The sequence below is a fragment of the Dipodomys spectabilis genome, unplaced genomic scaffold (assembly GCF_019054845.1).
Source record: "Dipodomys spectabilis isolate Male_0828 unplaced genomic scaffold, ASM1905484v1 ptg000854l, whole genome shotgun sequence".
Taxonomy (NCBI): domain Eukaryota; kingdom Metazoa; phylum Chordata; class Mammalia; order Rodentia; family Heteromyidae; genus Dipodomys; species Dipodomys spectabilis.
In genome coordinates this window covers 279,748-306,420 of record NW_024871531.1, presented here as the reverse complement: position 1 = coordinate 306,420, position 26,673 = coordinate 279,748, and the positions used below count along the sequence as shown (strand labels likewise).

The 26,673-nt window shown below is 65.2% G+C and overlaps 1 protein-coding gene across 1 annotated transcript in view; it reads left to right on the top strand.

Moving 5' to 3' along the window:
• Positions 1-5,771: 5,771 nt before the first annotated feature.
• The window catches only part of Tmem63a (transmembrane protein 63A), a 44,065-nt gene continuing 23,163 nt past the window's right edge, over positions 5,772-26,673 (top strand). Inside the window, exons 1-11 of the mRNA XM_042673457.1 lie at positions 5,772-5,851; positions 11,307-11,504; positions 14,151-14,230; positions 16,882-16,948; positions 17,628-17,665; positions 18,864-19,006; positions 21,159-21,210; positions 21,413-21,521; positions 22,779-22,849; positions 24,881-24,961; positions 25,184-25,307. Coding sequence (XP_042529391.1) covers positions 11,319-11,504; positions 14,151-14,230; positions 16,882-16,948; positions 17,628-17,665; positions 18,864-19,006; positions 21,159-21,210; positions 21,413-21,521; positions 22,779-22,849; positions 24,881-24,961; positions 25,184-25,307 — 951 coding nt within the window. The 5' untranslated portion in view covers positions 5,772-5,851; positions 11,307-11,318. The remainder of the gene's footprint in view (positions 5,852-11,306; positions 11,505-14,150; positions 14,231-16,881; positions 16,949-17,627; positions 17,666-18,863; positions 19,007-21,158; positions 21,211-21,412; positions 21,522-22,778; positions 22,850-24,880; positions 24,962-25,183; positions 25,308-26,673) is intronic.

Sequence of the window (26,673 nt, the reverse complement as noted above, 5' to 3'; positions counted from 1 at the left end):
CAGCCTCCTGAGTAGCTAGGATGACAGGTTTGAGCCACTGGTGCCCAGCTGCAAACTTTTGTGCTTGGGATAAAGCTGAGTGATAGAGCACTTAGGCTGCTTGAGACCCTAGGATCAAACCCCAGCAACAAAATCAACAACAACAGACAAAACTGGAAAACACCTGCAAACTATTTCCAAAATCTCCTTCACAACACAAAATGCATTCACCTCAGCTGCAAAGGTCATTTTAGTAGGAAACTACTGGAGTTCCACTAAAGCCAGGATGAAGATCATGATATTACAACCATAGCTTTGATTCAGCATTGTTCTGGGAAATTCTAGCTGGGGGAAACAGACAATAGCAGGCAGGCCGGGAAGGCTGGCCGGTGTCAGGGAGAACAGGAGGCCCCGGGTACCTGGCACCTGTCACCACCCCAGCAAGAGCAACCGCAAAAAGAGAACAGAAGAGGAAATATGCAGACAAAAGGGGGATTTACCAGCTAAAAATGTTAAAGATTTGTGCCTAGAACAAACAAAAAAAAAGATTTTTAATCTAGAAAATGTAAGAATGAAAGAGCTACAAATGATCAAAGAATTCAGTGAGGTGACTGGGGTCAGGGTTGTTGCATAAAAGTCAGTTGTGTGGCCCGGAAGCTGGTGCTCACGCCTGTCATCCTAGCTATGCTGGGGGCTGAGATCTGAGGGTCACGTTTGAAGCCAGCCTGGGCAGAAAAGTATGGGAGACTCTTATCTGCAATTAACACACACACACACACACACACACACACGCAGAAGAGCTTACAAAAAAACCTCAGGGACAGCACCCAGGCCCCGAGTTCAGGCCCCAGGACTGGCACACAAAAAGCTGAATTTAGAAAAGCAGGGTAAAGAAGCTAAGATGCTGGATGATCACGTGACACGAGGATGGCTTCTGGGATAACTCACCTTCCATCCCCCTGCTGGCCAGCACCCCCCAGCCCTGCTGCTCTGGGAGAAGGCTCACGCCACGGGGCCCGGCATGGGGCAGGGCAGGGGCAGCTGCCCCGTGGGGTTAGTAGCTGGTGTGGAGGCCTCCACTGGATGCCGGGCTCTGACCTGGAGGGACCACGCCCCCAGACTCTGGCTGAGCTCAGAGCCTGCCCTGCTTCTGGGCCTGGGTCCCTCTGACCTCCACGTGCTGCCCACCCCTCCTTTCTTGGTTAGCCCTCGGCGAGGTCTCCAGGTTAACCAGTAACAGCGTGGAGCACCAGAGACACCTAAATCACAGCGAAGCCCATTTGAGGCTGGCTGCCTGCCCAGAGCAACCCTTCAGGGCTCAAATCCACGTTGAGGAAGCGGTCCGGTGTCTCGGGAAACTCTGGACACTAAGTGGTGGACCACAGCTCCCTCCCGAGACCCAACAGCCTGGTCTCAGCTCCGGTGTCGCTCTCACTCAGGGCCGGGCTGGGCTTCGGACAGCTAGAGACCAGACTGGGATGTGAGCCCCAGAAAGTGGCAGCCTCGCCGGGCGCCGAGGCCCACGCCTGTCACCCAGCCACTCACGAGGCGGAGAGCTGAGGATCGCGGTTCAAAGCCAGCTCGGGCAGGAATGACCGTGAGACTCGGATCTCCAATAAGACCACTAGAAAACAGGAAGTGGTGCTGTAGCTCAAACGGTAGAGCATTGGCCTTGAGCTGAAGAGCTGAGGGACAGCGCCCAGGCCCAGTGTTCAAATCCCATGACTGTCAAATAAATAGATTAATTAATTTAAAAAATGAGGGCAGGGCTGGGATGCAGCCCAGTGGAAGAGCTTGCCTGGCAAGTGCAGTGTCCTCAGTTGGACTGCCAGTGCTTCCCTGGAAAAGACTGGGCAGCGAGCGACTCCCAGCTTTAATTCCCAGACACCAGAGCACGGCATTCCGAATTAAACAAGACCCTGGCCGAGGAAGCCGGGCAAACACTGGGTTCCACCACTCGCGCTTGCGCCCCAAGCTCTCCCAGCCGCGGCTCGGTGGGCTGTGTGGCCGGCTGTGTGCTGGCCAGCTCTGGTGTGGACCGGTAGACATCTACTCCTCTCGGGCTGGTCACGGCCAGGAAGATCTGTGGTCTGCATTCTGACAACTGTCTCCAACAGAGGATGGAGCCCTCCCGGCTTCCCGGTACCCCTCCCCATTGCTGGGATGAAGCCCAGACCCAAAGAACGCTAGGCAAGGGCCCCACCTTGAGCCATGGCCCTGGCCCCAATATTTGGTCAGCACCCCTAAGCCAGAATGGAGGCTCACATGCAGTGCAGCCTCCATAGCCTTTGTGTCCTCCTAGACCCCCCCCCCCAGGCCTGTCTGGTCCCAGAGCTCCCAGAGTGCGGTCTCCCCTCCCCCACCCCAGGCCTGCTATAAAGCTGGCCAGCTCCTGCCGGTGGCACACCTGGCCAGGCCTGGACCCTTCCCGCGGCCCCCTTTCCTCCTGGGTGGTGCCATGCGGCTCCTCTGGGCGCTCTGGGCGCTGTCCCTAGCCGGCCCCAGCACGGGCCTGACCGGGGAGCAGGTCCTGCACAGCCTGCTGGAGCAGCTGCAGCTGAGCCAGGCCCCAGTCCTGCCCGGGGCGGGCGGCCAGGGCGCGGCCATCCCCGCCCCCATGAGGGCCCAGTACGTGGCTTTGCTCCACCGCAGCCACGGGGGGCGCTCCCGGGAGAAGAGGTTCAGCCAGAGTTTCCGAGGTGGGCCTCCCCGAGGGACCCGGGCCCTGCCAGCCTGTGGGGCCACCAGGCTGGGCGGGGAGTGTGCCTGCTGGACAGGGAGCCGGGCTGGACGGGGTGTGTGCCTGCTGGGTGGGGTGTGTGCCTGCTGGGTGGGGTGTGTGCCTGCTGGACGGGGTGCCAGGCTGGGTGGGGTGCCGGGGGTGGGGGGGCTGGATGGGGGATGTGCCAGGCTGGATGGAAATGTGCCTGCTGGACAGAGTGTGTGCCTGCTAGACGGGGTGCTGGCTGGACAGGGGATGTGCCAGGCTGGATGGGGTGTATGTGCCAGGCTGGACAAGTAGGGTGCCAGTCTGGATGGGGCACAGTGCAGCCCCAGAGAAGGGGAGGGAGTGGGGCAGGCAGAGCCACGGGGCTGGGTGGCCAGAACCAGCCCTTCCAGGGCGCCTGGAGGCCTGGGCAGTCCCCAGGCCCATCCTTCTGCACGGTCAGGGCGGTCCGGTTGGGCCCGGTCTGGACGGGTCTGGTCTGGATGGGTCCAGTTGGGTCGGGTCCCAGCCGGTCTGGACGGGTCCAGTCGGGCCCGGTGGGGTCGGGTTGGGCCTGGGCCCGGCTGAGCACGCTGTGTCCGCAGAGGTGGCCGGCCGACTGCTGGTGTCCGAGGCGTCCACGCACTGGCTGGTCCGCTTTGGGGCACAGGGCCCAGTGGGCGCGGAGGCTGCTGGAGCTGCGCACGCTGGACCTCGAGGCCCACGGGTAGGAGGCGGGGGAGCACGGGGGGGGGGGGGGGGACAGGGGAGGATGGGGCTCCCAGGGCGGCACTTGACCCAAGACCCCAACCCCTCCATCTGCCCCCGCCCTGGCCGGCTCTCGTGCTCCTCTGCATCAAACCGCCAGCAGCACCGCACCGAGGGACGCCGGAGCCCCGTGTGCCGCGGTCCCGGACTGTGCGTGACCTGTGCCCAGCCCGTGGTGACCTGTGCCCGGCCCGCGGGGACCTGTGGCTCGTGGTGACCAGTGGCTCGCGGTGACCTGTGCCCAGCCCGCGGTGACCTGTGCCCAGCCCATGGTGACCTGTGGTCTGCGGGGACCTGTGGCTTGCGGTGACCTGTGCCTGGCCCGGCCCGCGGTGACCTGTGCCCGGTCCGCGGGGACCTGTCCACCCCAGTGTCCATCCCAGCGTCCATCCCAGCGAGCCACAGGTCACCACGGGCCGGACACAGGTCACTCGCAGGCCACAGGTCCCCATGAGCCACAGGTCCCCGCAGGCCGGGCACAGGTCACCACGGGCCACAGGTCCCCACAGGCCGGGCACAGGTCACCGCGGGCTACAGGTCACTACGGGCCAGGCACAGGTCACCCGCGGGCCGGGCACAGGTCACCGCAGGATGGACGCTGGGATGGACGCTGGGGTGGACGCTGGGACAGACGCTGGGATGGACGCTGGGATGGACGCTGGGGTGGACGCTGGGACGGACGCTGGGACGGACGCTGGGATGGACGCTGGGATGGACGCTGGGATGGACGTGGGGATGGACGCTGGGACGGACGCTGGGACGGACGCTGGAGTGGAGGCTGGGATGGACGCTGGGATGGACGCTGGGGTGGACGCTGGGACGGACGCTGGGATGGACGCTGGGATGGACGCTGGGATGGACGCTGGGATGGACTCTGGGGCGGACGCTGGGATGGACGTGGGGATGGACGCTGGGACGGACGCTGGGACGGACGCTGGAGTGGAGGCTGGGATGGACGCTGGGGCGGACGCTGGGATGGACGCTGGGATGGATGCTGGGATGGACGCTGGGGCGGACACAGGGTCCGGACAAGCACGGGGCCGGGGCGGCCTGGAGTGCCACAGCCTAGAAGGGCCGGGCCTGGAGGATCCGTCAGGGAGACGACCAGGGGCCGAGGCCGCAGGGGGGGGGGGAGGACGAGGGGGGAGAGAGGACGGGCGGGGGGGAGGACGAGGGGGAGAGGACGGGAGGGGGGGGAGGACGAGGGGGGAGAGGATGGGCGGGGGGAGGACGAGGGGGGGAGAGGACGGGCGGGGGGAGAGAACGGGCGGGGGGAGAGAACGGGCGGGGGGGGGAGAAAGGGGGGAAGAGGTCGGGAGGGAGGGGGGGAGGACGAGGGGGGAGAGGACGGGCGGGGGGAGAGGACGGGCAGGGGGGGGAGAAAGAGGGAGGGAGAGGACGGGCGGGGGGCGCTGCGGCCTTCTCTGGCGTAGAGGAGACCCTCGCACGGCCCCGCCCGCTCGGAGGCCCGCGGAGCCCCACCGCACCCGCCCGGGCCCGCCGCGGAACAGGCTCCGGAGACCGCGGCGCTGTTCCGCGGCACCGCCCGCTCCCGGCGCCCCGAGGGCCGGACCTGCGCAGCCCCGACGAATGGGGCCGCCGCGCCCCGGATCCGCCCGGCCCGGCCCGGCCCCGCCCCGCCCCAGGCGCAGCCCCGCCCCCTCCCCGCCCCGCCCCAGGCGCAGCCCCGCCCCCGTCCGCTCCGCCCCAGGCGCAGCCCCGCCCCTCCCCGCCACGCCCCCTCCCCGCCCCAGGCGCAGCCCCGCCCCTCCCCAGGCGCAGCCCCGCCCCAGGCGCAGCCCCGCCCCCGTCCGCTCCGCCCCAGGCGCAGCCCCGCCCCCGCCCCGCCCCGCCCCAGGCACAGCCCCGCCCCTCCCCGCCCCGCCCCAGGCGCAGCCCCGCCCCCGTCCGCTCCGCCCCAGGCGCAGCCACGTCCGCCCCGTCCCGCCCCGTCCGCCCCGCCCCGCAGCCCCGCCCCGCAGCCCCGCCCCCGTCCGCCCCGTCCCGCCGCCCCGCCCCCGCAGCCCGGCCCCGCAGCCCCGCCCCCGTCCGCCCCGCCCCGCAGCCCGGCCCCGCAGCCCCGCCCCCGTCCGCCCCGCCCCGCAGCCCCGCCCCGCAGCCCGGCTCCGCAGCCCCGCCCCCGTCCGCCCCGCCCCAGGCGCAGGCCCGTCCGCCCCGTCCCGCAGCCCGGCCCCGCAGCCCCGCCCCCGTCCGCCCCGCCCCAGGCGCAGGCCCGTCCGCCCCGTCCGCCCCGTCCGCCCCGCCCCGCAGCCCCGCCCCGTCCCGCCGGCGAAGATTCCGAATTGGGCGGGCGGGCGCCGCTCTGCGCGTGCGCGCAGGAGTTTCACTTGGGAAGTTTTCGTGGTCACCGCGCCGCCGCCGCCGCCGCCGCCGCAGGTCGGTGGGGAGGGCGGGGGGAGGGCGGGGAGGGCAGCGCCGGGCCCGGCGGCCGCCCCGCTCTCCTCCCGGGCCGCGCGCCGGTCCTGCCGACGCCTCCCGCGCCGGCCGCCCGCGCTTCCTCCCCTCGGTCCGCCCGGAACCGGGGGCGGGCGGGGCCGCGCGGCCGGGACCCGGACGGGCGGGGCGGGGTGGAGAGCGGGGCGGGGGTGCGGGCGGCCGGCGGGGCTCCCCTCAACCCCCGCCCCGCGCACGGGGAAACCGAGCCCGGCACCCGAGAGGACCGGCCACCGAGCGCTTGGCGCGCGGGGCCCGGGGCGGCGACCGCGGTGTGCGGACGTCCGGGCCCTGCCGCCCGCCGCTGCGCTTGTCCACAGCCTTGCGGGCCGGCCCCCCCCTTTTCTTCGGTCGGGAGGGAGGGACCTCCGCGGGGCTGCCCGCCCCTTCCTGTCCTGGAGATGTCTCCGGAACTTTGCACCGTTGCGTTGCACGGTTGCGTTGCAGGTTGCATTGTACGGTTGCGTTGCACGGTTGTGTTGCAGGTTGCATTGTACGGTTGCGTGGCACGGTTGCGTTGCAGGTTGCATTGTACGGTTGCGTGGCACGGTTGTGTTGCAGGTTGCATTGCACGGTTGCGTGGTACTGTTGAGTTGCACGGTTGCATCGTTGCATTATGTTATTGGGTTGTGCCGTTGCGTTGTACTGTTGTACTGTACTGCACTACTGTGTCGCACGGTTGCATTGTGCTGCTGCGCTGTTGCATGGTTGCATCACACTGTTGCATGGTTGTGACACACGGTTGTATTCCGCTCTCCCACTGTTGCATTATACCAGCCACAGTCAAACTCTGGGGAGCTCACAGGCTGCAGCTCACGGCTGCCTGGGGTCCTGGGACCCTATTGCCCTGGCTCAGCATGGCTCCGACTTTCCTACCACAGGACATAGGCTCGGAATGAGGCGCGCTGGGCCTTGCACATACCATTGGGTGTGGGGTGGTTCTCACGCAGGCTGGTGGCCTCACACGTTTCCTTGTTTCTTAAAACGATGTGTTCCTCTGACTTAGTTTTGGTGGGGCTGAGGATGGAGCCTGGGCCTTGTCCGCTGGAAGGTGCTCCGTGGCTGGGACAAACCCTAGCCCTCGCTGCTCCTTTGGCCTTATCTCCGTCAGTGCCCTCTCTCCCCTCAGCGTTCTTGGCTGACGGGGTGCCCAGGATGGACATGTCCCAGCTGCTCTCTCTCCTTCCACGGACAGCCAGCGGGCAGGACTGGCCCAGAGCCCGGCCCTCGGGCAGCAGGAGGGCTGTGCCGGCAGGGTTGAGTTTAGGGCTCTGACAGACTTCAGGGGAAGGCCCTGACAGACGACAGGACCCCCACAGCGGTGCTCTCACTGGCACCCCATCCTGAGGGTCAGGCAGGACAGATCGCATGCCTCTAGAGACCCCACCCTGGGTCGGACCCCCAAGCCCAGCTGGGGAATTTGCTGACTGATCTGGCATGGTTCATATCAAATGTAAATCCACCCACAAGCCTGTTTGGCAAGAGGAAAATGACGTGGATGCCAGTCTGGGCTGCAGGGCAACGTGAAGCCCCAGGTGCCCACCAAGGGCTGCAGAACTCTCTAGAACTCCGGGCAGCAGTGCCCCAGTCCCCTGTCCCCACTCCCGTCTTCCTCTATGCACAGCCTGGGATGTTTTTCCTTCCCGCCTCCGGGCCAAGTCTTCTTAGGTGTTCTGCATGGCCTCGTGCCCCGAGTCTGGCTTGGGCTGCAGCAGCAGCTCCCAGACCCTGTGGGGGCCAGGTGCTTCCAGACTGGACCATGGGGGGGGGGTCAGGAGCCTCAGGTGCTGCTAGGTAGAGGAGGAGAGAGGGGCAGGGAAGCCAGAGGAGGACTGGTCAGTGTGGAGATGGAGGGATGGGGGGCAGGAGGACTGGTCAGTGTGGAGATGGAGGGACGGGGGCGCAGGAGGACTGGTCAGTGTGGAGATGGAGGGATGGGGGGCAGGAGGAGGACTGGTCAGTGTGGAGATGGAGGGATGGAGGCAGGAGGAGGACTGGTCAGTGTGGAGATGGAGGGATGGGGGGCAGGAGGAGGACTGGTCAGTGTGGAGATGGAGGGATGGAGGCAGGAGGAGGACTGGTCAGTGTGGAGATGGAGGGATGGGGGGCAGGAGGAGGACTGGTCAGTGTGGAGATGGAGGGATGGGGGGCAGGAGGAGGACTGGTCAGTGTGGAGATGGAGGGATGGGGGCAGGAGGAGGACTGGTCAGTGTGGAGATGGAGGGATGGGGGGCAGGAGGACTGGTCAGTGTGGAGATGGAGGGATGGGGGCAGGAGGAGGACTGGTCAGTGTGGAGATGGAGGGATGGGGGGCAGGAGGAGGACTGGTCGGTGTGGAGATGGAGGGATGGGGGGCAGGAGGACTGGTCAGTGTGGAGATGGAGGGACGGGGGCGCAGGAGGACTGGTCAGTGTGGAGATGGAGGGATGGAGGCAGGAGGAGGACTGGTCAGTGTGGAGATGGAGGGATGGAGGCAGGAGGAGGACTGGTCAGTGTGGAGATGGAGGGATGGGGGGCAGGAGGAAGACTGGTCAGTGTGGAGATGGAGGGATGGAGGCAGGAGGAGGACTGGTCAGTGTGGAGATGGAGGGATGGGGGGCAGGAGGAGGACTGGTCAGTGTGGAGATGGAGGGATGGGGGGCAGGAGGAGGACTGGTCAGTGTGGAGATGGAGGGATGGGGGGCAGGAGGAGGACTGGTCAGTGTGGAGATGGAGGGATGGGGGGCAGGAGGACTGGTCAGTGTGGAGATGGAGGGATGGGGGCAGGAGGAGGACTGGTCAGTGTGGAGATGGAGGGATGGGGGGCAGGAGGAGGACTGGTCGGTGTGGAGATGGAGGGATGGGGGGCAGGAGGACTGGTCAGTGTGGAGATGGAGGGATGGGGGCAGGAGGACTGGTCAGTGTGGAGATGGAGGGATGGGGGGCAGGAGGAGGACTGGTCAGTGTGGAGATGGAGGGATGGAGGCAGGAGGAGGACTGGTCAGTGTGGAGATGGAGGGATGGGGGGCAGGAGGAGGACTGGTCAGTGTGGAGATGGAGGGATGGAGGCAGGAGGAGGACTGGTCAGTGTGGAGATGGAGGGATGGGGGGCAGGAGGAGGACTGGTCAGTGTGGAGATGGAGGGATGGGGGGGCAGGAGGACTGGTCAGTGTGGAGATGGAGGGATGGGGGGCAGGAGGAGGACTGGTCAGTGTGGAGATGGAGGGATGGGGGGCAGGAGGAGGACTGGTCAGTGTGGAGATGGAGGGATGGAGGCAGGAGGAGGACTGGTCAGTGTGGAGATGGAGGGATGGGGGGCAGGAGGAGGACTGGTCAGTGTGGAGATGGAGGGATGGAGGCAGGAGGAGGACTGGTCAGTGTGGAGATGGAGGGATGGGGGGCAGGAGGAGGACTGGTCAGTGTGGAGATGGAGGGATGGGGGCGCAGGAGGACTGGTCAGTGTGGAGATGGAGGGATGGGGGCAGGAGGACTGGTCGGTGTGGAGATGGAGGGATGGGGGGCAGGAGGACTGGCCAGTGTGGAGATGGAGGGATGGGGGGGCAGGAGGACTGGTCAGTGTGGAGATGGAGGGACGGGGGAGTGCTGGGGAGGAGCCCATTGGACTGAACCAGGAGCCCTATGTAGGGCAACAGACACCTGGACAGGTGTGTGTGTGTGTGTGTGTGTGTGTGCGTGCGTGCGTGCGTGTGTGAACCAGGAGCTGTGTGTAGGACAACAGACACCTGGATAAATGTCAGCATGTGTGTGTGTGCATGTGTGTGTGTGTGTGTGTGCGCGCAGAATGGTTTCTGTCCTGGGTCCTGACAGTGTGTGTGTGTGCAGAATGGTTTCTGTCCTGGGTCCTGACACTGGAAGGCGGGACCCCCGTGGGGCACAGGTGTGTGATTCGCCTCAGGGCAGCCCAGGTAGTCAGCAGGAAGTGAGGGACCAGCCCAGGGCTCTCTGCCCACGCAGCTCCAGAAGAGGATCTCGCCAGCATCTGCCCACAGCCTTCCCTGGTGTCTGCAGTGTGGATGGGACCGACCCTGGCGTGCCGGCTGGGGTGTCCCTGGGGGCAGCGTCCTGACCTGGTCTGCACCCCACTGCCTCCGCTGCGGCTGGCCCTCACACAGGCAGGCCTGTCGGCCACCCGTGTTTTCTGCACATCCTGTCACATGGGTATGTCACACGTGTGTGCCCGTGTCCACATGCACGTGACTGTGTGGTCCCAAGCAGGCCATCCTGGGACTTAGGACTGGGGTCACACCCCAAACACGAGCACTCACCAGCTCCTCGGGGGTCGGGGGTCCAAACGTCCCCTCGGGTTTGCTCCTCTTTCTTAAAGGTCTGATTTGATTTGATTCTTGGCGTGGTGTTGGGGCTTGAGCTCAGGGTATTAGTTTTTTACTCTAGGCTGGCCCTTTACTGCTTGAGCCACAGTGCCCCTTCCGCTTTCTGTTTTTCCTGGTTAGTTGGACACAGAGTCTCACAGATTGGTCTTCCTGGGCTGGCTTCACCATGTGCTTCTTGGATTGCGCACGGCCTCCTGAGCAGCCCCTGGCCTGGCTGGAGTTCTTGTCTAACCAGCTTGGGCGTGGGAGCTCAGGGGAGGGATTTGTTTGTTCCGACTCTCCAGGCACAGCAGTGGGAAGGGCAGGGAGGCCTGGGCACTGGAAGCCTCTGGCTTCGGAGCCAGGGGCGACTGGAGGTTTCCACTGGTGTCTGGGGTCTGGGGGCGGGGCAGGAGCCTTGAGTCCGAGCTGTCTGCTTTGGGCCTGCCAGGCTGCAGAGGGAGCGGGGCTGAGAGGGTGGAGCTGGAGGACCTGCAGAGAGAGGCCATGTCCCTCCGTGCTGCCACCTGCTCCCCCCTCCCCTGCTGTCCCTTCTGCCTTCATCCCTCAGTGAGCCGCAGGCAGCGGGTCCCAGAGGGAGTGGGCTTCAGAAGAGTGTGTGTCTGGGAGTCAGGACTCGGAGGCATCTGGGGGCCGGAGGCCGGATGCTGGAGGCCCCACCCTGTGTCCTGGTCTAGACAGATGACTCAGCCTCTGAGCCTCGGATTCCGTCTGTGCAAAGGAGGAGGGAGGGTCCCTGCAGCTCAAACGGACCAGCCATTGCTGTGCTCCGTGGGCCCTGTGCTGTTTTCTTCCCTGTCCCCTGCCCCCCTCTCCCCTGCCGGCACCCGGGTCCCCTCGAGCACAGGCCGCGGGGCTCTGCCCCCCACCCCGCCCCTCCCGATGAGCCGTGCCCTCGGCCGGCCGACCCCAGGGCGTGCCTTCCGCCAGCCGACCCCGGGGCTGGCCCCACACTGCAGCTCCTCTCCAGGCGCCGCCTGGCACGCGTGCCGCCTCAGGCCGCCCTCACTGCAGGCCAGCTGGGGAGAGCTCACGCCCCGCCCCCCTCCTCCCCGTCCGGTCCACAGGGCCTGCCCGCGATGAGCGGCTCCCGGTTCCCCGAGTGGTGGTCATCCAGGGCGGCGTCGGTCCATGAGCAGCTGGGCCTCGGGCACCGTCCCAACGACTCCTACTGCTACAACTCCGCCAAGAACAGCACCGTGCTCCAGGGCGTCACCTTCGGGGGCGTCCCCACCGTCCTGCTCATCGACGTCAGCTGCTTCCTGGTGAGACTCCGGGCCGGCCCTCCCAGCCCTGCGTCCCCGGGCCCCACGCTGGCCCCAGTCGGGAGACGCTGCACTGTGGGACGGGCCTGGATGGGCCATCCCTGTGAGGACCGCGCTGACCACGGCTGGCCGCAGAGCCCGGCCCGCGTGTCCGTGTGTCCTTGGGGAGGGCATGCCCCGGGACGAGGAGGGCGGAGGCCCGGCCTCCGGGCGCAGGGCTCTGTGGCGCCACAGCCTGGTCTGGCATCTGCTCCCTGGTTCAGTGTGAGCTGCGTTGTTTGGCCTTGCGGGTGCTACAGGGAGGTGCTTTTTTTTTTTTTAATGGTGTGGGTCTTGAACTCAGAGCTCTTCCACGTGCAAGGCAAGCGCTCTCTCACTGAGCGACGGGTCAGCCCAGTCCTCGGCACTCAGTGGGGTATCTGCACCTCCTCTGCAGACACCTGCCGACTGGGCCCTGTTGGAGCTGCAGGGAGGGTCCCAGCCCACGTTTTCCACCCCAGACTTGTCCACAGGAATCTAGAGGGAGTTCTCCTTTCTACATTGTTTTTGAGACTCACTACATTATTATTGTGGTTATTGTTATTATTTTCTGCCAGTACCAAGGCTTGAACTAATCCCTCTCCCTTAGCTTTTTGCCCCATGCTGGCATTCCATCACTTGAGTCACAGCTCTGTTTCAGGCATTTTGCTGGCTGTTTGCTGGCACTGGCTTCACACTGTGAGCCTCAGGTCTCCGCTTCTGAGTAGCTAGGTGTAGGCGTGAGCTACCGTAACCTAGCCTTGAGGTAGATTTTTCCCATGAAGAAGAGCAGCGTCTGTGTGGTCTGTGTTACTCCTGAGCTTATTCTTTTCTTGTTCTGTCAGTCCTGGAGCTTGAACTCAGGGCCCAGGCACTATCTCTGAGCCCTTTTTGCACAAGGTTAGTGCTCTACCACTTTGAGCCACGGCACCACTTGCAGTTTTCTGGTGGTTCATTGGAGATGAGTCTCACAGACTGTTCTGCCCAGGTTTGTTTTGAACTGTGATCCTCAGATCTCAGCCTCCTGAGTAGCTAGGATGACAGGCGTGAGCCACCAGTGCCTGGCTTCAAGTTACATTCTTTAGGTACTCTAGTAGCTGGGACTATTGGTGTATGCCACCATGCTGGGCCCCATGGAGTGTGTGTGTGTGTATGTGCGCGCGCGCACGCGTATGTGTACGGGGAATGGAACCCATGGTCTCACAGGTCCCAAGCATGTGCGCTATTCCTGAGCTCCGCCTCAGTTTTCTGGGTGTGGACTTTATTGCAGAGGACTGTGTGTGTCAGGCACAGGCTAGGCCGGGGCCTGGGCAGACATGGGCACGGGGGATGTGTGCACCCTGAACACGCCCAGACCAGGCAGAGGGGCAGCAGCTGTGCAGGGCAGCCTGCCCTGTGTGACTCACTTCCCGCCTCCTGGCCTGCATTCGCGCAGGGCAGCCTGCCCTGTGCGACTTACTTCCCGCCTCCTGGCCTGCATTCTCTGGGGATCACCTGGGACCTTTAAGTCCCTGCTTTGTGTCTGGGTGTGGCTCAGGACGTTCAAGGCTCTGGGCTCATCCTCAGCACCACAGAAATCAACCCAGTGAGAGCCCAGCTTCTGCCCGGAGTGGTGGGTTTGCCGCCGAGCCATGTCCCCAGCTCCTGTTCTCACAGAGGGTCTGTCTAGGAGGGGGAGGCGGGGGTCAGAACCTGCCAGGTTGGAGCCAGAATGCACAGGAATCTGATGCTGGCAAAGCCTGGGACTCCTGAGCCCCTGCCCATCTACCCATCTGTCTGTCTGTCCCAGCAGAGGCCGAGTCAGCCTGGAGTGCCAGACCACCCGGCTTTGCTCCGCACGTGTTTCGTGCTGGGGTCTGCAGGCCTGCCTTCAGGAGAGCGCACTTGGCGCGGGATCTAGGCATCTCTGCCCCAGCCTGGGCCTTGGCTCGGTCGGGCGTGGTGTCTCGCCCTGGGTGTGATCCAGAGCATGGCAGTTCAAGGCCAGCCCAGACACATCTACCCAGTAAAAAGCTGGTGTGTGGCACATGCCCGTGACCTCAGCTACCCAGGCTGTGTACGGGAGAGGCTCTTGGCTCAGGCTGGCCTGGGCATAAAAGACTTCCTTCACGCAAATAAGTAAGAAGGCCTGAGGTGGCTCAGGCCTGGGCGCACCTGCGTGCAATTCTACGGCAGCGGTCTCGGCTACCTAGGAGGCTGAGGGAGGGGGATTGCTTGAGCCCAGGAGTTCCTGACCAGATGAGCAACTTACTGAGACCTGGCCGCTAGACCAGCGTGAGGCTCTCCACAGGAAGGAGGAAGTTCCAGGCTCTCGCTTCCTGCTGGGGCCACGGGAGCCGGTTCGTGCCGAGGTCAGGGCCTGGCGTCTTCATTGCTGCCTGAGAGCGAGGGACAGGGTCGGGTGCTGAGCTAGGAGGCTGCAGCCCGGCCTGGCGTGGTGCTGGTGGCGGTAGTGGCTGGGGCTTGTGTCAGCCCGGCTCCGGGCACAGGTGCAGGGAGCTGGGGCAGGTGGGCAGGTGGGCTCTGTGTGGCCTGGGCCAGCCACTGGGCCATTTCCTTCTAACCCTGCCTGGCCCGGGAGCCACAAAGCCATCTGGGGCTTTTACTTGGTTTCTCTTCTACTTTTAGTTTCTCATCTTGGTGTTTTCCATCATACGAAGAAGATTCTGGGATTATGGCCGCATTGCCCTGGTGTCTGAAGCAGATAGGTAACAAAAGCTAGACTGAAAATATGTGGGGGTGAGTGTGCAGGAACGCATGTGTGGCCACGACAGTGCGCATGTGTGTACGTGTGTTCACGTGCACGCATGCGAGGTCACTGGCGTGGGCGGGGCTTTAGCTCCGAGTCTGTGTCAGGTCTGCCGGCAGTTGTGTCCCTGCTCCTCAGCAGATGCGGGAACTCGGCCCGCACGCCGGCTCGGTCCTCGGTGGGCTCCGGCAGGGGGGCGGCGGGGACTTGGGGAAGCCGCCTTCCCTCTTTCCAGGCCAGTGCCGGCTGTGCACGAGCCTGTTCCGAGACACGGGCCGGGCTGGACCTCGGGATTCACAGCCAGTCCCAGCTCCAGCTCTGCCCTCTCCCGAAGGGTGGAGATTGGTCTAGAACTGGACTGTCCAGCCCCGGTGGGTGCTGCAGCCTGCCCTGGCTCCATGGCAGGTACAGACAGACACAGGAAGTTCAGGCTGGAGCCTCCCATGATGGAGTTGGTGCCCTGGCCGGGTGCTTGGCAGCCACTGGGCCTGGCAGGAGGCCACCCCTCCCGCTCAGCCAGCCGCTTCCCTTCCTTGCCTGGCATCTGCAAGGGCGTGGCGATGCCCGGACCTGCTGCGGGGACCGGTGTGCTCCATGTGCGCTCATGGTGCCATCAGCCGAGGTGGGTGGCCGTGTGGACAGCTGGGCCCGCCCCCCGCCAGCGGCCTGCCTCCCGTCCTCACTCCCCGGCACTGAGCCGTCAGCCACACGGTTCCTTACCATGTGCTTTTGTGGGCAGGGGCTGGGGTCAGCGTGGAGGCCGGCACCCTGCAGGCCTCCGTCCACGGCATGCCGAGGCCAGGGTCAGCGTGGAGGCCGGCACCCTGCAGGCCTCCGTCCACGGCATGCTGAGGCCAGGGTCAGCGTGGAGGCCGGCACCCTGCAGGCCTCCGACCACGGCATGCCGGGGGCCGGGGTCAGCGTGGAGGCCGGCACCCTGCAGGCCTCCGTCCACGGCATGCTGAGGCCAGGGTCAGCGTGGAGGCCGGCATCCTGCAGGCCTCTGTCCACGGCATGCTGAGGCCAGGGTCAGCGTGGAGGCCGGCACCCTGCAGACCTCCGTCCACGGCATGCTGAGGCCAGGGTCAGCGTGGAGGTCGGCACCCTGCAGGCCTCCGTCCACGGCATGCCGGGGGCCGGGGTCAGCGTGGAGGTCGGCACCCTGCAGGCCTCTGCCCACGGCATGCCGGGGGCCGGGGTCAGCGTGGAGGTCGGCACCCTGCAGGCCTCCGTCCACAGCATGCTGAGGCCAGGGTCAGCGTGGAGGTCGGCACCCTGCAGGCCTCCGTCCACGGCATGCTGAGGCCAGGGTCAGCGTGGAGGCCGGCACCCTGCAGCCTCTGTCCACGGCATGCTGAGGCCAGGGTCAGCGTGGAGGCCGGCATCCTGCAGCCTCTGTCCACGGCATGCTGAGGCCAGAGTCAGCGTGGAGGTCAGCACCCTGCAGGCCTCTGTCCACGGCATGCCTGGGGCGGGGTCAGTGTGGAGGTCGGCATCCTGCAGGCCTCCGTCCACGGCATGCCAGGGGCCGGGGTCAGCGTGGAGGTCGGCACCCTGCAGGCCTCTGTCCACGGCATGCCAGGGGCCGGGGTCAGCGTGGAGGTCGGCACCCTGCAGCCTCCGTCCACGGCATGCTGAGGCCAGGGTCAGCGTGGAGGTCGGCACCCTGCAGCCTCTGTCCACGGCATGCCGGGGGCGGGGTCAGTGTGGAGGCCGGCATCCCGTCCATGGCATGCTGGGTGTTTTGGGGGTAGTGGAGGAAGGGACCTGGCTGGGGAGCTGGGCTGTAGCGGTCCTCAGCCCTCCGCTCTGAGACGCTGCTGCGGCACCCAGTCATAGCAGCAGCGTGGCGTCTTCCATGTTCATCCACTCACCCTGCGCCCGGTAACCAGGGCGGCCGTAGGTTTGGTACAGGTAACCAGGGCGGCCGTAGGTTTGGTACAGGTAACCAGGGCGGCCGTAGGTTTGGTACAGTGCGGCTGTCGGTGTCATGTTTAAGTGGACTCACTCCAGTGACACGCCTTGGTGGCAGAAGGCGCAGTTTTACTCTAGATTTACCTGCTGCGTTTGGAGAGCCGCTGTGAGCGGCGCCACCGTTCCTGCTGACGAGGTCCTGTGCCATTTCTGCACGTGACACCGTGTATTCCCGCCAGCCTCACCCCTCACGCTCTTCCCACCCACGCCCCCTGCTGTGGGCGATTTCTCTGTTCTGTTTCCATACGTGTGAGCAGACTCTTTGTCCATATTCATCTGTGCACCCTCTTTGTAGGGCCCCCTGCCCCACGTCGGGGCACCGGGCAGCACTGTGAAGCCACCTCAGGAGAGACGGGGGCTGGGCCCGAGGGGGGGGGCGGGGCGGAGGGGCGGGCGGGGGAGGGGAGGCTCTCGGGGCTGGGCCCTCGGCCGGCCCCATGGTCTCTGTCCGTACAGCACAGTCTCATTCCCTTCCCGGGAATGGGCAGTGTCCACTGGGCCTTGCACAGTGATTCCTGTGTGTCTCCGCATGGAGGGCTGGGGACTGCGACCCTCTCTCCCAAGGCGAGCCAGGTGCCGGGCCTCATCTTTCACGCTTCCTGGGCCTGCCTCTCACTTCACCTTCCGTGTCTCCAGTGGGTCCAGATTCCGGAGGCTGTCGTCCACCTCTTCCTCAGGGCAGCACGACTTTGAAAACGAGCTGGTTGGTGTCTTCGGGCGGGGGGGGGGCGGGGTGGATGGGGGGGTGAGAGGAGAGGACTGGCGGGGGGGGGGGTCAGGGCCGCTGCCAGCTGAGCACTGTGCCCCCTGTGCTGGTGAGCAGAGACAGTTGTAGTAGAGAGCCCCGCGAGGGGCCGGCGCTGCTGGACCCCAGGCAGAGAGGGCGGTGGAGCCTGCTCCGCCAGCCTGAGCCTCACACACCCCGCCTTGCGTGACGGTTAATTATTAACTTGTCTGTGAGGTTTTGAGCCAAATGTGGGCAGGAACCCTGCCTGTGCCGCTCGGTTTCCAGCACCGGGACCTGGTCAGTGCTAGCCATTGCTAAGTGAATGACGAAGCCACGTTTGCATTTTCCAGCCGGGTAACAGCCAGCTTTAGGGAGCATTAATAAGAGATAATAAAACCTTGTTTTCCAACTCCTGCCATGTGCGTGCCCGGTCTTCTGCCCGGTTTCTTCCCGGGGGGGTTTCAAAGCCTGTTTTTCTTTCTCCGGCTGCCCCAGTACCTGGCCGCTCTCCATTCCACGTCTGTGACTCCGCTCCGGTCTGGGGTGCAGTTAGCTGGACACAGAGCTGGACCTGGCTTTAATTAGGTTTAGAGAGACATTTGGTTTGGGAGGTAGGGGCCCGGTGCTAATCCTCCTCTTGTCTCCCTGTTTCCAGGGTTGCTGCCCCTGGCTGACCGCCATCTTCCAGCTGCAGTGAGTGCACTGTGGGGGGCTGCCAGGGGCGGGGCTCTGTGGGGTCTTTGGCCAATCGGGAGGAGAGACCCAGGGATGTGGTTCAGTTTAAGGCAAGCAGTGTGTCGGGGTGAGAATACGGGCATTCCTGTCACCTCAGAGTTGGGCCCAGGCTGGAAGGAGGCTTCTGGGACTGGAGCCTCCACAGCAGAGGGGTCTCGGGTCTGCTGGGCCCCAGGCTCCCCAGCTGAAGCTAGATCCAGACCCCCCACCCCCCCCACACTGGGGTCTGAACTCAGGGCCTCACATTGCTAGGCTGGCACTCTACCAATGAAGCTCCAAATCCAGCCCGGGGCTGCCCAGATTCTTCCGCTCTCGGCCCCCGAGCAGCTGGGATTTCAGATGTGAGCTACCCACTAACCCAAGGTTTCTTGAAGCTAGCAACAACTTCCTTTCAAAACCTTCCGTGGAGATTTTAGATGCTAAGCATTCCCCCTGCCCCAGCTTCTTCCTGCTCTGGGTCTGGAGCTCACGGTTTCCCCGCACAGCTGGGCTCCCGCCGCCCGCCAGCCCCGGCGGGCCAGTCTAGGTCCTCCCTGTCCTGTTGCTCACGTGGACGGGCCAGGCGTTGTTCCCGTGCATTTGTGGCCAGGTTGCCCCATGCCCCTTCCGGCACTGCTGTCTAACGTGCTCAGCACCTCTGAGCATCTCCTGAGTCCTAGACTGGCACCTGGTGCTGGATGTCGGTGGAGGAGGTGGACAGTGGAGGGCCGCGGCGTCCCCTCAGAACCACGGCTGAGCCGCTCTGCGGTGGTGCAGCCCACGCTGGTCCGTGCTGGTGCCCGTCCTGTGGCCCGGCTGCCTCCTGCCTTCCTGGGGCTGGGCCTGCGGACCCATCTCTAGGAGAGCAGGAAGCGAGGTTACGCGCCTGGCCCCCTCCCTCTGAGTCCGGCTCTCCCCAGCCCGGAGTTTTCCAGTCACCATTGGCCTGACGCTCTCCGGGGCACTTGGGAGGGGGAGGCCTCAGCCTCAGGATGTATCCCCGGTGTGCCCTCCCGGAGTGCCCTGAGCCTCTGCTGTGGTCAGGGCTCTGCTGCCGCGAGCCGTATCCTGAGCCCTGAAAACGAGCCAGGTGCTCGGTACCTCTGTGTCAGGTCACACGGCGCGCAGCGGCGCCAGGCTCGGGCTCGGCCGGTCACCACCCGTCTGTCTCCACCAGCGATGACCAGATCCTGGAGTGGTGCGGCGAGGACGCCATCCACTACCTGTCCTTCCAGAGACACGTCATCTGCCTGCTGGGGGCCGTCAGCATCCTGTCCCTCTGCGTCATCCTGCCCGTCAACCTCTCTGGAGACCTGCTGGGTGAGGCCCGCACCTCAGAGCTGGGGAGGGCGGCGGTCCCGGGACGGGCTCACCGAGCTCCTCCAACCAGAGCCCCGCGCTCGCCGAGCTCCTCCAACCAGAGCCCCGCGCTCACGGAGCTCCTCCAACCAGAGCCCCGCGCTCACGGAGCTCCTCCAACCAGAGCCCCGGGCTCGCCGAGCTCCTCCAACCAGAGCCCCGCGCTCACGGAGCTCCTCCAACCAGAGCCCCGCGCTCACGGAGCTCCTCCAACCAGAGCCCCGCGCTCACGGAGCTCCTCCAACCAGAGCCCCGGGCTCGCCGAGCTCCTCCAACCAGAGCCCCGGGCTCACCGAGCTCCTCCAACCAGAGCCCCGCGCTCACCGAGCTCCTCCAACCAGAGCCCCGCGCTCACCGAGCTCCTCCAACCAGAGCCCCGCGCTCGCCGAGCTCCTCCAACCAGAGCCCCGCGCTCACGGAGCTCCTCCAACCAGAGCCCCGGGCTCGCCGAGCTCCTCCAACCAGAGCCCTGCGCTCACGGAGCTCCTCCAACCAGAGCCCCGCGCTCACGGAGCTCCTCCAACCAGAGCCCCGGGCTCACCGAGCTCCTCCAACCAGAGCCCCGCGCTCGCCGAGCTCCTCCAACCAGAGCCCCGCGCTCACGGAGCTCCTCCAACCAGAGCCCCGCGCTCACGGAGCTCCTCCAACCAGAGCCCCGGGCTCGCCGAGCTCCTCCAACCAGAGCCCTGCGCTCACGGAGCTCCTCCAACCAGAGCCCCGGGCTCGCCGAGCTCCTCCAACCAGAGCCCTGCGCTCACGGAGCTCCTCCAACCAGAGCCCCGCGCTCACGGAGCTCCTCCAACCAGAGCCCCGGGCTCACCGAGCTCCTCCAACCAGAGCCCCGCGCTCGCCGAGCTCCTCCAACCAGAGCCCCGCGCTCACGGAGCTCCTCCAACCAGAGCCCCGGGCTCACCGAGCTCCTCCAACCAGAGCCCCGGGCTCGCCGAGCTCCTCCAACCAGAGCCCCGCGCTCACGGAGCTCCTCCAACCAGAGCCCCGGGCTCACCGAGCTCCTCCAACCAGAGCCCCGCGCTCACGGAGCTCCTCCAACCAGAGCCCCGGGCTCGCCGAGCTCCTCCAACCAGAGCCCCGGGCTCACGGAGCTCCTCCAACCAGAGTCCCGGGCTCGCCGAGCTCCTCCAACCAGAGCCCCGCGCTCACGGAGCTCCTCCAACCAGAGCCCCGCGCTCACGGAGCTCCTCCAACCAGAGCCCCGGGCTCGCCGAGCTCCTCCAACCAGAGCCCCGGGCTCGCCGAGCTCCTCCAACCAGAGCCCCGGGCTCACGGAGCTCCTCCAACCAGAGCCCCGGGCTCGCCGAGCTCCTCCAACCAGAGCCCTGCGCTCACGGAGCTCCTCCAACCAGAGCCCCGCGCTCACGGAGCTCCTCCAACCAGAGCCCCGGGCTCAGGCCCCTCCCCTGTGCGCATCCTCCCTGCGTGTCAGCCTGTGCTATGGCGTGAGATCATCACAGGGTGATTTCTTTGGAATTTCCCACCTGAGTAAAGATGTGGAAGAGAATCCGTCCCAAATCTGGGCCAAGAGCTGGAGACTGAATATCTATCTCTGGTTCTATTAAACGAGAAAGTCCGAAAACAAAGAACTTCACAGAAGAGACTGGTAGAACGGGGTACTTAGAAATGTGTGTTTGAGGCAAGGTCCTACTCCACATAGCCAGACGGCCCCGGACGCCGAGCCTCCGCCTCTCCTCCCGAGTGCTGGCTTTAGTAGGCATCCCAGTCATCTTCAGAAAGTGCTCGCTGGCTTCCTGCCCTGGCCCAGGCAGGAGGTCACACTGGGGTGTGTGAGATGTCAGCCCGTGTTGAGTTGTATCCCCCCCGCTTCCGGAGTGCCATCAGCCACAGATGGGTGCCAGTGAGCCTCCTTTTGTGGGATGATTGTTAGATTGTTTCTAGCTTTCCTTCACACATTTTAAAAGACACCCCACGTGGCCAGTGATAGTGAGTTACAGGGAATGTTCCAGAGTGGAGCTGAGGCCCCTATTGGGGCAGCTCTGGAAAAACTCATGTCCAGCCCCCGGCCTCACCTCGGCAGAGCCTGCCGGCCAGGGCTGCTTCCCACACTTACCACAACGATATCTGTGCCTCCCTGCAGACAAAGACCCCTACAGCTTCGGGAGGACCACCATAGCAAACCTGCAGACCGAGTGAGTAGGAGCCTGGGGAGAGAAGGGTACTGAGGCTGGACGGTGCGGGAGGCAGAGCCGGGGCCCAGGCTGGGCCAGCAGGAGCTGGCGCAGGCGGCGGGCGGCAGGCTTTGAGCTGTGGCTGCCAGCGTGCGTGGGGCGGGCATCCCAGTGGGTCTGAGGGGTGGAGAGGCCTCCCCATGGCGTGGCATGTCTCCCCCAGCACCAACCTCCTGTGGCTGCACACCATCTTCTCCGTCCTCTACCTGCTCCTCACCGTGGGCTTCATGTGGCACCACATCCAGTCCATCAGGTACAAAGAGGAAAGCCTGGTGAGTGAGGCCGGGTTGGCCGGGCTAGGAGGCTGGGGTGGGCCGGGCCGGGCCGAGGGGCCCTGGGCGCGTGGGCCCTGGGCATGGCCGGCTGACGCTTGTATTCCCACCTCACATTAGCTTTTAAAAAATGCAGGTGGATGGTTTTAAATCTTGCAGTACCTGCTCCCTCACTCTGCCACCTTGTGGGTTGGTCTGTGGTGTTTGGCTTGCAGATGCCGATGCTAAGTGAAGAACTAAGTTGTGCTGGGTGCCGGTGGCTCACAGCTGTAACCCTAGCTACTCAGGAGCCTGCGATCTGAGGATTGCGGTTCAAAGCCCAGCCCAGGCAGGAAAGTCTATGAGACTCTCATCTCTACTACTCGGAAAAAGCCAAAGTGGTGCTGTGGCTCAAGTGATAGAGCATTAGCCTTGAGCACAGAGAGGCCAAGGCACGGCACCCAGGCCAAGTCCAGCCCCAGGACTAGGCAAAAAAAAAAAAAAAAGTCCCACTACGTCGGGCTTGGTGTTGTACACCTGTAATCCCAGCCCTCGGGCTGGAGGTAGAGGTGGTGTGTTCCATACCTCCGTGGACTGCACAGGCCTGCTCAGGAAGACAGAGCTGAGGAGCTGGGCGCGTGGCTCCGCGTTGGCCTCACGGGGGCCAGGCAGCTGGGTCCCAGGACTCGTCCACCTCCGGGTCTCCTCTGCTGTTGCTGGTAGAGTTCTCTCTCCTCTCTGTTGCTGGTAGAGCTGTCTCTCCTCTGGTGTTGCTGGTAGAGTTCTTTCTCCTCTCTGTTGCTGGTAGAGTTCTCTCTCCTCTGGTGTTGCTGGTAGAGCTGTCTCTCCTCTGGTGTTGCTGGTAGAGCTGTCTCTTCTCTCTGTTGCTGGTAGAGTTCTCTCTCCTCTGCTGTTGCTGGTAGAGCTGTCTCTCCTCTCTGTTGCTGGTAGAGCTGTCTCTCCTCTGGTGTTGCTGGTAGAGCTGTCTCTCCTCTCTGTTGCTGGTAGAGCTGTCTCTCCTCTCTGTTGCTGGTAGAGTTCTCTCTCCTCTCTGTTGCTGGTAGAGCTGTCTCTCCTCTCTGTTGCTGGTAGAGCTGCCTTGCAAATGCCGGGAGAAGATGCTGCGTGTGGATCAGGCTCTGGGCTCTGCAGACCCACAAGCGCACCCGGCCTTGCTGGCTGCTGCGGCTTTCTCTCCTGGGGTTTGAGCAGCGGAAACCTGGTCTCACCAGCCACGGCTAGCCGGGTGACTTCTCTTCCCGATGTGTTCTGTGGCAGGTGAGACAGACACTGTTCATCACAGGACTGCCCCGAGAAGCCTCGAGAGAGGCTGTGGAGAGCCACTTCCGGTAAGCAGGCCTCTGCGGGCACGAGGGTGGGGGCTGTGCCACGTGGTGCTACGCCGTGTGGTGCTGTGCATGGCGCTGCCACGTGGGGCTCGGCTGCTTCTCGGGGTCTCGTGTCTGCCGTGCGGTCCCCGCGTGGGTGCAGGTGAGCAGTGAGCACACAGGCAGGAGCGTCGCTCACGGGGCTGATCCCGCTGTGCCAGGCTAGGGCAGAGCTGAGCTGGGCATCCTGGTCTGCCGGCTCACGCGTCTCTTGCGGGCAGGTGTCTCTTGGGGGGCTCAAGTGGTAGAGTGATAGCTTCCAGTGCAAGAGCTCAGGGACAGCACCAGGCCCCTTGTTCGGCCGCACAGCTGACCGGCTGACTGCACCTGCATGTGCTGGTTTCAGGCACTTCCTCTGGGGCTGGGGCTGTGGTCAGTGCAGAGCACCTGTCCAGCACGCACCGGCCCTGGCTTCTCGCTGCAGCACTGAAGAGAAAAGTCTGTATTTATTCCAAATCTCCCCCTTGGGGCACTAAGGATCAAGAGGAACATAGTTTGAGCTGGCTCAAAGCTGAGAGTAGATGGAGTACCGTCCTCGGGCTGTGGTCTCCAGGTCTGTGGTCTCCAGGTCTGTGGTCTCCAGGTCTGTGGTCTTCAGGTCTGTGGTCTCGGGCTGTGATCCAGGTCTGTGGTCTCCAGGTCTGTGGTCTCGGGCTGTGATCCAGGTCTGTGGTCTTCAGGTCTGTGGTCTCGGGCTGTGGTTTCCAGGTCTGTGGTCTCCAGGTCTGTGGTCTCGGGCTGTGATCCAGGTCTGTGGTCTCAGGCTGTGATCTAGGTCTGTGGTCTCCAGGTCTGTGGTCTCCAGGTCTGTGGTCTCGGGCTGTGATCCAGGTCTGTGGTCTCAGGCTGTGATCTAGGTCTGTGGTCTCAGGCTGTGATCCAGGTCTGTGGTCTCCAGGTCTGTGGTCTCGGGCTGTGATCCAGGTCTGTGGTCTCCAGGTCTGTGGTCTCCAGGTCTGTGATCTCGGGCTGTGATCCAGGTCTGTGGTCTCCAGGTCTGTGGTCTTGGCTGTGATCGGGTCTGTGGTCTCCAGGTCTGTGGTCTTGGCTGTGATCGGGTCTGTGGTCTTGGGCTGTGATCTAGGTCTGTGGTCTTGGGCTGTGGTCTCCAGGTCTGTGGTCCAGGTCTGTGGTCTTGGGCTGTGGTCTCTAAGTCTGTGGTCTTGGGCTGTGATCTAGGTCTGTGGTCTTGGGCTGTGGTCTCCAGGTCTGTGGTCCAGGTCTGTGGTCTCAGGCTGTGATCTAGGTCTGTGGTCTTGGGCTGTGATCTCTAAGTCTGTGGTCTTGGGCTGTGACCTAGGTCTGTGATCTCGGGCTGTGGTCTCTAGGTCTGTGGTCCAGGTCTGTGGTCTTGGGCTGTGATCTAGGTCTGTGGTCTTGGGCTGTGGTCTAGGTCTGTGGTCTCCAGGTCTGTGGTCTTGGCTGTGATCGGGTCTGTGGTCTCGGGCTGTGGTCTCTAAGTCTGTGGTCTTGGGCTGTGATCTAGGTCTGTGGTCTTGGGCTGTGGTCTCCAGGTCTGTGGTCTCAGGCTGTGATCTAGGTCTGTGGTCTTGGGCTGTGATCTAGGTCTGTGGTCTTGGGCTGGGGTCTCGGGCTCTAATCTAGGTCTGTGGTCTCCAGGTCTGTGGTCTCCAGGTCTGTGGTCTCCAGGTCTGTGGTCTCGGGCTGTGATCTAGGTCTGTGGTCTTGAGCTGTGGTCTCCAGGTCTGTGGTCCAGGTCTGTGGTCTCAGGCTGTGATCTAGGTCTGTGGTCTTGGGCTGTGGTCTAGGTCTGTGGTCTCCAGGTCTGTATCTCGGGCTGTGATCTAGGTCTGTGGTCTTGGGCTGTGGTCTCGGGCTCTAATCTAGGTCTGTGGTCTCCTGGTCTGTGGTCTCCAGGTCTGTGGTCCAGGTCTGTGGTCTCAGGCTGTAGTCTCGAGTTGTGGTCTCGGTCTGTGGGCTCTCAGGTTATGGTCTAAGTCTGTGGTCTCTCAAGGGCTCCTCCCTTCCCAGGAACGCATACATCACCTGCGAGGTGGTTGATGTACAGCTGTGCTACAACGTGGCCAAGCTGATCTATCTGTGCAGAGAGAGGTAAGGGTGGAGGCCAGACCTTGTACGGAGGGCTGGAACTTCCCAACTCACCCCCCCCCAGACCCCCCACTTCTTGCTGGCTGGCACCCCCCGCTGGGAAGGGCGGCACCCCTGCCCTGGCCGGCCCACAGAGCTGATCTCCAGTTGTTTGTGGTGGTCAGTGGCTGGTTACGGCATGACCCCAGGACATGGGACCACCAGTCTATGTGCTGTCCCCCCCAGGAGGAAGACAGAGAAAAGCTTGACCTATTACACAAACCTCCAGGCGCAGACTGGCCGGCCAGCACTCATCAACCCCAAGACCTGCGGCCAGTTCTGCTGCTGTGAAGTGCCGGGGTGTGAATGGGTGAGAGCAGGGGCAGTTTGAGGGGTGAATGGGCATGAGCAAGTGTGTGGATGAGTGTGTGAGGTGAGTCCTGTGATGTGAGTCTGGGTGGAGGGCATGTATGTGTGATGTGTGTGGGCAGGGGTGCGGGGGGCAGGGGCGGTGGAAGGCAGGGGTGGTGGGGGCAGGGGTGGTGGGGGCAGGGGCGCGAGGGGCAGGGGTGGTGGAAGGCAGGGGTGGTGGGGGCAGGGGTGGTGGGGGCAGGGGCGCGAGGGGCAGGGGCGCGAGGGGCAGGGGTGGTGGAAGGCAGGGGTGGTGGGGGCAGGGGCGGTGGGGGCAGGGGCGGTGGAAGGCAGGGGTGGTGGGGGCAGGGGCGGTGGGGGCAGGGGCGGTGGAAGGCAGGGGTGGTGGGGGCAGGGGCAGTGGGGGCAGGGGTGCGGGGGGCAGGGGCGGTGGAAGGCAGAGGTGGTGGGGGCAGGGGCGTGGGGGGCAGGGGCAGGGGTGCGGGGGGCAGGGGTGGTGGGGGCAGGGGCACGGGGGGCAGGGGCGGTGGGGGCAGGGGCGGTGGGGGCAGGGGTGCGGTGGGGGCAGGGGTGCGGTGGGGGCAGGGGTGCGGGGGGCAGGGGCAGTGGGGGCAGGGGTGCGGGGGGGCAGGGGTGCGGGGGGGCAGGGGTGCGGGGGGGGCAGGGGCTGTGGGGGCAGGGGTGCGGTGGGGGCAGGGGCGGTGGGGGCAGGGGCGGTGGGGGCAGGGGTGCGGGGGGGGCAGGGGCGGTGGGGGCAGGGGCGGTGGGTGCGGGGGGGCAGGGGCGGTGGGGGCAGGGGCGGTGGGGGCAGGGGCAGTGGGGGCAGGGGTGCGGGGGGGCAGGGGCGGTGGGGGCAGGGGCGGTGGGGGCAGGGGCGGTGGGGGCAGGGGTGCGGGGGGGCAGGGGCGGTGGGGGCAGGGGCGGTGGGGGCAGGGGTGCGGGGGGGCAGGGGCGGTGGGGGCAGGGGTGCGGTGGGGGCAGGGGTGCGGTGGGGGCAGGGGTGCGGGGGGGCAGGGGCGGTGGGGGCAGGGGCGGTGGGGGCAGGGGCGGTGGGGGCAGGGGCGGTGGGGGCAGGGGTGCGGGGGGCAGGGGCGGTGGGGGCAGGGGCGGTGGGGCAGGGGTGCGGGGGGGCAGGGGCGGTGGGGGCAGGGGTGCGGTGGGGGCAGGGGTGCGGGGGGGCAGGGGCGGTGGGGGCAGGGGCGGTGGGGGCAGGGGTGCGGGGGGGCAGGGGCGGTGGGGGCAGGGGCGGTGGGGGCAGGGGCGGTGGGGGCAGGGGTGCGGGGGGCAGGGGCGGTGGGGGCAGGGGCGGTGGGGGCAGGGGTGCGGGGGGGCAGGGGCGGTGGGGGCAGGGGTGCGGGGGGCAG